General features: G+C 30.1%; 3 protein-coding genes across 3 annotated transcripts; all 3 read right to left on the bottom strand.

Moving 5' to 3' along the window:
* Window positions 1–155: 155 nt before the first annotated feature.
* On the bottom strand, window positions 156–1,371 carry BX663DRAFT_547157 (uncharacterized protein; the record flags this gene model as incomplete). The annotated part of the gene is made up of 5 exons (XM_051530992.1): window positions 156–548; window positions 612–656; window positions 736–777; window positions 878–1,065; window positions 1,340–1,371. Coding segments are annotated over 5 exons (699 nt in total), but the record flags the coding sequence as incomplete, so codon positions are not given.
* Window positions 1,372–4,892: 3,521 nt separating this feature from the next.
* BX663DRAFT_528264 (uncharacterized protein) lies at window positions 4,893–5,503 on the bottom strand. The gene is made up of 2 exons (XM_051530147.1): window positions 5,282–5,503; window positions 4,893–5,205 (listed from the first exon to the last, which is right to left on the bottom strand). The coding sequence occupies exons 1-2, from the start codon at window positions 5,458–5,460 to the stop codon at window positions 5,100–5,102; spliced, it is 285 nt and encodes a 94-aa protein (XP_051377435.1). The 5' UTR covers window positions 5,461–5,503; the 3' UTR covers window positions 4,893–5,099.
* Window positions 5,504–6,433: 930 nt separating this feature from the next.
* Window positions 6,434–6,592, bottom strand: BX663DRAFT_528261 (uncharacterized protein; the record flags this gene model as incomplete). Its single annotated transcript, XM_051530146.1, has 1 exon — window positions 6,434–6,592. A coding segment is annotated over one exon (159 nt), but the record flags the coding sequence as incomplete, so codon positions are not given.
* Window positions 6,593–8,794: the final 2,202 nt, after the last annotated feature.

Genomic DNA, 8,794 nt, shown 5'->3' with positions numbered 1-8,794 from the left:
TTCTTCATCATATATATCCATCAATCTGTTTGGAACTGTTTGTCTTTTTTTCCTCCAACTGGTGATTTTTTCAACAAAATTATCCCTAAGGAAAAACTTTTTCAAAGTGTTAATAATTGAATTATAAAAAAAACGACTGAGAGGCTTATTTGATTCTGTATCGAAAAGAGGTTGTCGGCATCTTTCAGCGTTTCGGAAGGGGCCCTGTCTTTTGTTGCATAATAGTCTGCCACGGAGGCGAACTTTCTGCTCTTCGGTGTCATAGCTATGAATTGCATGACATTCGGGGCAAGAAACATATTGTTTAAGCCCGTCATGAATAAAGTTTGCTAATTGGCACCACTTATAAAATGTAGCAGCACGTTTTGGAAAGCGATACTGCTGGTTACAATCTCTCAAGGCAACGTTAATAAAGGTCATCATCAATTCGATGCCTTTATCTGTAATGCATTGCTCTTGAATAAGCATTACCATCATCATAAAGAAGATGAATGGCAATTGCTCTTTGGGCAAGTTGGAATCATCCAACAAGCTGACAAAAGGCAAGCCTATTATTTAAATGTTTACAATTAATATATATGAGTTAATTAGATTCTACTAGAAATTATTACCTTCTTCAAAAACTTCTTCATTTGAACCAGAATCACATGAAGTAACTAGAAATTGAAAAATATATTATTATATAAATAATTATTCGTATATGTAGTGTTATAATAATGATCATAATTAACATACATCTGGCATCTGCTCTTTCAGCATCGAGGTCCATAGGCTCCTCTTTATTATTTATAATTTTATATTGTCATTTATTTAAAATTACGGTAAAAATAATGATTAGTATTAACTTTAAAATCAAGTTTTATTTATACATAAATACTTAAATGAGGTACAGCCATGTCCTTTAAATGTTTGAAATAAGTTGATCTAGAGACTTCATCATAATCTCTGCCATGTTGAGCACATTTTGTACAATAGCATCTGTATTTTTGGTTGTTGTTTTGCATGTTGACTAATGATAATAATGTTTTTAAAGGCTTAAATAAAGATAGGTACGAAACTAAAGAACTAAAAAAAAAAAAAATATCACAGTGGCTCGTGTTATTTGACATAGTTGAGTTTCAATAACAATTTAAATTTTATGTTTCTTTTTTAAATAAAAAAAAATACAAAGCACATTTGCATGTTCATCATTTAAATCGTTTTTTATTTATTATTGCAACAATACGATGTTCACTTGATTATTTTCAAAACAGATTACTATGTATTTTTATAATTTATTTATTTTTTTTTTGAAATTGAAATAAAATTAGAGTTGAAATGTGTTGACATTAACATTAACCTTGGAATCTGCTCATTACTCATTAAACTCATTATTATTATTTTGTTTGCTGAATACAAAAAAGATGAAATAATTACACAAATATAAATAATTTTTATATACTTTATTCTATTGAATATAATATAAAGAGACAACATCTATTAATCATATTATTCAAAAAAATTGAATATGTGTTTATTTTTACTTTATTTTTTTTTCTACTTTTTTATTTTTCTATTTTCTTTTTTCTACCCTTTTTTTGGACCACTTTTTTTTTATATATTTTTTTCATACCTTTTATTTTATACCTTTTATTTTATACCTTTTTTTTATACCTTTTTTTTTATACCTTTTTGTTATAACCTTTTTTTTACTTTGACTTTTTATTTTATTTTTATGTGTTTAAAACCTACAACAGCTTGCTTACTTTGAAAAAAGACATCTACATTTAAAATACCGATATTTTTCATAGAATAAGCTCTAAAAATACTTAATTTTTTCAAAAAAAATGACAAAGTACTTTAAAATACAGCAATTTTTTTTATTTTTTTTATTTAGCCAATAATTTTTATTAAAATCTCTCAATAAAAAAATATATTTTACAGCTAAAATTGACAAAATATAAAAATTAATAAAACAATGAGTTTTTACAGTACACTTTTCGTTTTTTTTGTATATATGTTTATAAAATAACTATACTAATATAAATAAATTTTTTATTTGGCAGTTTTATATTAAAAAAACCAAAAAACTAAATTTCACCAAAAACAGTGAAAAAAAATTAATGCTTAAACATCTGTGTAAATATCCTAGAAACACCTCTTGCTTCCAGTGACCACAGAGAGTTGAATCGGGTTTATACTTACTAATTAAATTGACAAAACTGTCGGTGCCAGTAATACAAGCATCCCTAATATAGAAAACCAGCTGTTACCAAGGCCTAACAAAAGACGATTCAAGCCAACCATCCCGACTACCAAGCGATCAAAGCGTAGAGTTACACAACGATCCATTTCTAGTCAAATTAACCTTATTCTACATCAGATGCTTGTATCAATTTTATCACCTCATTAATATCCTTCTCAAATATCGTCCGTTATTACTTATTATTTATTACTTTAAACTATTCATATATTTATCTTACCATATTCTATTCCTAATCATCCCATATTATTATCACGCTATATATTATCCCAAAAACATATAAATATCACATCGAAAGAAATATTAAATAAAAATTATCTTATCTTCACTTAACTTATTTGGTATTTTGGTATTTAGACTTCTTTATATTTGATAAAGAAGTATATTGTTATTTTGATCTATTGGTATTACTACTCACTGCAATCATCTGAGTATATTTTTTACAAGATATAACACAGGATTTGTTTATATCTTGCACTATATCATGTACTACAAGAATTAGACATTTCTTGTATGTGCAAGATATATGTACAAGATATGTATAAATCCTGCCTCAAAATCATACAAGATATAATCAAGATATAAACAAATCTTGCACTTTTTCTACAGGATATATACAAGTTTTGAACATTTCTTGTACTTTTTTCTACAAGATACACACAGGGTTTATATATTTCATGTACTGTTTTTTACAAGTTTTGATTAAATCCTGTACTTTATAATTGCTTTTCATTTACTAATATTTGACATACCATGTTGTTTATCATTGGCTTTATGCTTCATGACTCATCAAAACATGGTTATACATTATTGGGTTATATAGATGGTATTTTATTCCCTTTTAGGCTTTGTTTATATTAAATAGGCTTCTTTATTGCCTTTCTTTATTGGACATTATTAAATACATTGTTTACAAAAAATGTGGCTTTTTATTTACTTTTTTTTTTATTTATTTATTTATTACATAAAAAATTGGTACATATAAAATAATAATAATAATAATAATATAATATAATATAATATAATATAATAATAATATAATTATATAATAAAAGAGTATGCTATAAGCATTACATGTAAAATATTACACTTACCTTGAATACATATTCTATTGATAACATGGCCATTGATTAAAGAATCCTTTCGGGCTTTGGGGAAAAAAAAGAAAAAGAACACAGAGATTGCAAGGATTATCATACAGAACAGAAACAAAAAGTAGTAGCAATTGAAGTGATCAACAGAAAAGTATTCCATTTACAAAAGAAGCATACACTATTAATAGAATAAATAATTAATAAAAGCTAACATATGATAAAGTATAGAAATATCATATTTACCAAAAAAAAAAAAAAAATACAAAAGGCTAGATCTATGTTTGTGCTGCAGAGAAAAGAATATTAGTTAAATCTCGGGTATTATTATTTTTTTTCCCACACTATACCTTTCAATGTTACATTAGAATGATGTACACTTGTACTTGACCTCCCTGTTATATAAAGAATTGTTAATACACATATTGAAATAATTAAAGATAAAGGTGTTATTTTATATACCTTTTTTCAATAGATAAATAATACAAGTCTTTGTTGTAGATCTGAATCAAATATTGCTGCTGCATAATAAAGACCAGCACATACCTATTTAATTGTTTCATTTTAGTTGTTTTTGATTTAAGAAAAGAGAAAAATTAAAAAAAAGATACATATATTTTCAAAATAATGTAAATACTTACAATTTGAAATAATCAACAAAGACCTATAATTTAAATACATATATAAAAAAGAGTAATAGCTATCAATATTAGAATGAACATCTATTACAATAAAAAAAAATTAGTAGTTTAACGAATGTGTTAAAAAATGAAAAAAAAAAGGAAAAAAGGATGTGATTACCTCTTTTTTTTTTTAAAAAAAAATTTTTTTTCGGTCCGCTTTTGAAATAAAACGAACTAAATTATTGAATAGCAGCAAACTCTATATATACAATGTGTTTTGATAGCAAAAAGTTAAATGAAGAGAAAAAGACAAAAGACAAGTCTGTGAAAACTTCGAGTAGTTTTTATTGAGAAAAATAATACAAAAATTGTACCAAGAAAAAAAAATATGGAAAAATGACGAGTGCTATTTATATGTTTTTATGAGGTAAGTCATATTGATTGGAGTGTGATTTAGATAAGTGAATCCTGCTATAATAAAGCCTTTATGCACAAATATGCACGAATATGCACAAATTTTGTCTCCGAATAACTCTGCATGCAGTATGCAGATTTCTGCCTGAGCTGTTGCTGATATTAAAAATATACACGATTATTGTCTTTGGGATAAGCAACGCGTTAATATTAATTTACAGTGTATCTTCCCTCTATAACAATATACAACGTTATGGATGTATATATAATATGTACGACTTGTATCAATAATCGTAATTCAATATAACAATCATAATCCTATTAAATTATTATTATTACATAATATAATGTATATAATTATTTTGAATGCTCGAATACTCAAACAATGACTATTATCAAAACTGAGAGTAGAATGAATATTATGCTGTGAAGCGCGATATATTAGTTTTATTTGAACAACCTCTTTATTATGTAATAAATGATGGTTTATTTCTATTAACTTAATTATAAAGGCTACTACAATCACAACACAATGTAAAAAGTCTTAGCAATATATTTATATTATTTCTATATTTCTTCTCACGAACCTTTATTTTTACCTATCAAAATGTCTACCTCCAATAACACTCACCAAATTCCTGCTATCAGAACTACTTCTGGTACCCAACACCTTAACAGAGGAAGAACTGTCACCAGTAACAGTAATGCTGCTTTGTTGACAGCAAGAATTCAACGTTTGGAAGAAACAGTCTTGCGTCTGCAAGAAAAAGTTGAAGCCAGTGGATCTTCAGTAAGATCCTCTGGCCAAAAAGTCCCCAAGGATTTGTACAAGACCGTAAATGAAGAAAAAAAAAAACTTTATAAAAATTATAGAAATTACTTACATTTTATAACCATTATTAATTATATAGGGATTAGTCCGAAAGGCATATGATTCTTTCGTCCAACAGAAAGGATTTGCATTTAATTTCAGCATATCTTTAGATAAAGATACGAATATGCTGATAAAAAATTTTATAATTGCAAAAATTTCTGAGGACGAAAGAAGAATAACCAGTAATGATAATCTGGTTATTGATGTAAAGGACATTTCGGAGAGGATAAGAAGACACTTCGATTATCTTCGAAGTGTCCATCAACGAAAGGCGACGTTAACTGACCAGCAGCTTGCTGAACAAAGTCATTCCAAAAAGATCAAGGGAAGATTGGCCTGGGTAAGCATATAATTTTTTAATATATTTGTATCTAACAATCAAATGTACTTAACTTTTTTTTTACAAATCTAGAAATGCAAGAGAAGAAAGCAGGTCCATGGAGAGAAGAAGAAAAGACTTGCTCTCCAGTTTGGAATGACTGAAGAAGACTGGGATCATCTTCTTCGAAAGGAATATATGTCAGAAGAAGAAGATGATCGAGTCGAGGAAGAGATTGTCTTCACCAGGAAGAGAAAGATTCCTTCTTGGAGAACCGAGCATGTAAATTATTAATTAAAATTATAAATATATTATAGCTAGATAATTAATTTACCTAATTTTTTTTCATTATAGTTGAACGAGTTCTATCATGAACTCGACAAATGTAAGGATTTCTCTAAGAAGGGAAAGAGGACTCCTGTCAACGACGTTGTCGTTGACATCCCAATGGATTTGAACGTCCTGGCATCTCTTCCTCGCTGGTCAGTTAAACCAGAAGCCTTTTCAAAAAGATAATTTTGAAAAATAAAAAAAAAATAAAAAAAAATAAAAAAAATAAAATAAAATAAAATAAAATAAAAAATAAAACTTACGTCTTTTTACTTCATTGCCCAATGCATTCCATCTTGTTACTTTCGCAATAATATCTAATAAAGATGAGTATCCACATATCATAATTGACAAATAATATCCCTTTTCTTGTAAATTATTCTCCATATTTTTTAATTCAGACATGATAATTGAGCAAAGTGCTAATATTCCCAATGGTAAGAATAGCTGTTATAATAAGTCAAATTGAACAAATTTAATAAGATGATAAATAAAATAAAAAAGGGAAAAGAAACTGTAATTGTTAAAGGAGAGGAAGGTTTAGTTAATCAAGAGCTTACGAGGAAGATTGATAATAAGAAGCTTATTGCCATTGTCTATATAATTTAGCTTCACTGCAATTGGAGAATAAATTCTCATTACAGGAACGATCGACAGCTTTGATGCTTCTTCAAATTCACTACTCCAGGTTTCTATTCCAGCTATTTCAAACGTTCGAAGGGGCTGTTCAACTTGACGAAATCAACTAAAATTTAAGAGAAAAATTATTTCTGTATTATTTTATATTCTAAAAAAAAATTACCGAACCATTGCAAACACATGCATTTGAGAAGACCAACAATCATCATCACCCTTCAACTTTACTTCATGACAAAAAAAATAAAGGATCTGAGCCGGTCTACGAATAGAGGAGTTATTTCCGTCGCGATCAGAGTGATCATCCCAATAGATGCTTGCATAAGATCCTCGATAATTATTTTTTGAAGAGCCACCTTCAACGGAACGATAATGATTAGCAAAGATGGATAAGGAAGGAAACTTCCAAATTTTCCTACTAACAACACTTCGACCTTCGACATCATTATAGCTGGGAACTGCTAAAGCAGATTCACCAACAAATATTGTCATACCAAAATAAACACTATTGTAATAGGCTACAAGGTATCTAAAGGAATCGTTATCTATTGTTGTCTCACGAAGTTTCACCTTCACGCTCTTGACAACACTTGATGGAATGTACTCATATCCATAGAGCCGTTCATCACCGCTTTCTTCATTTTCTAAGAATAACCGGATATTAAATCCCGAGTCATCTTCTTCTTCTTCATTAGCTTCAGGTGTCTCTTCGTCATCCTCATCATCACTTTCTTCGCCAACACCGCTACCCAACCTCTTCGACTCACCACAAAAAAGGCCCCTCCATCTTTCTTGTCCTTCAATAAGTTCAGGCAGAGAATTAAAAAAGTCTTCATCATGCACTGAACTTAAAAACTTCTTCATTAAGGTGTGTTCAACACAACCTTTCTTGTTGGTCACGATGCCCTTCAAATCACAATTATATCGCTCAAAATTAAATAGCCAGTGAGACATAGCTGGACCATAATTGAGGATACTTTCCCTAATATGCAAATGGTTGTGACTATTAATAGTCAACAAACCAGGATTACCATAGACCACTGAAAACTGCTCTAAGAACAGCTTCAGCTTTGAATGAGCCACTTCGACTTCCTCTTTCGAGATACTCGTACTGGCAAGGTACTCGTTAGCCTTTACAAACAACATCCAATGGTCTAAATAAATTGGCTTCATCCTCATGGATAGCAAGAAAGGAGATAACAAAGTTATCCATACTTTCCACTCATCAGCTTTCATATAACTGAACCCATCACCTACCAAAATTTTTCTTGCGATGGACGAGCCATCATAACCAATTGGTAAAACAAGATTCTCCATCAACTCAGACATTTCAACCAAGTGTCTTCTAGTAATAATGCACTCTGTCTCGTCACGAATGTGGAAGTCTGGATTCCTCCAAACTTTCTGCATAAGCCTCTTTGCGGTCCCAAGGAAGCAATTGTGCATTACATCAACGGGTGCAAATCGAACTGGGTCAAAGTAAGATAGACGAAGGAGCGAACTCCAACGGGTACCATTACTCTTCTCCAATCTTATGCGTTCAGTCAAAGTGGAGGCAGACAACCAACGTTCTGCATTGACTCGATGAGAGACATTGGTACGATGTACCCATTCATGGTCATTGAAGTCACTAAAGTTGCGTCTATAAGCATCATTTGGCAAGTGTTCAAATTTCTTATCACATTTGTGGCAAGCATAGGCGGAGGAGTGTGAGGTAAAACCAAGACACTTTCTCTGAGCAGGCAAATCCATGGTAACTAGGGTTAATGCTGCCCTAACCTTTTGTAATCCATTACATTTCGTCTGCATTCCTACACCTTCCTTAAGCAGTAACAGTTCTTCAACCAGAGGATTTAAATAGTTATTCATCTCTATCGTTGATGGTTCTGTCGGCCCAGGAAGTAATCCAACCAAGATGACGTTCTTTCGAAGATTTCTTTCTTCTCTGGGCAAATTTTGAATTGTTAAATAAACTGCACCACAGGAATATTGGCTGTAGGAATACAGCTGAAACCAATCTACGTTCATTGTCAGCAGAAGATTGTAGTTTGAAGAGTGAACAAAAGGAATGCTGTCACTATCATCCATTTTGAACTCATTCCAGACACGCCCATCCCAAATATCAAATAAGCGGTCTGGTACTGCTGCTCTTGACTTCCATTTGTTGATTTTGTTGACAAATTTGTCGCGAAGGAAGAAAGTCTTGAGAGTATTTATTACTGAATTGTAATAAAATGAACGAAGTGGTTTCATCAAGTTGCCAAA

This window comes from Cokeromyces recurvatus, assembly GCF_025118155.1.
Source record: "Cokeromyces recurvatus strain NRRL 2243 chromosome Unknown BX663scaffold_65, whole genome shotgun sequence".
NCBI lineage: Eukaryota > Fungi > Mucoromycota > Mucoromycetes > Mucorales > Mucoraceae > Cokeromyces > Cokeromyces recurvatus.
Note: the sequence above shows the minus strand (reverse complement) of the source record. Positions and strands in the feature narration are given on the sequence as shown.

Coding starts and splice junctions, on each gene's coding strand:
- BX663DRAFT_528264 (XM_051530147.1), bottom strand. CDS start 5,460: ATGTCCTTTACATCAATAACCAGATTATCATTACTGGTTATTCTTCTT. Junction 5,206..5,281: donor TATGCCTTTCGGACTAATCC/CTATATAATTAA, acceptor TTCTTCATTTAC/GGTCTTGTACAAATCCTTGG.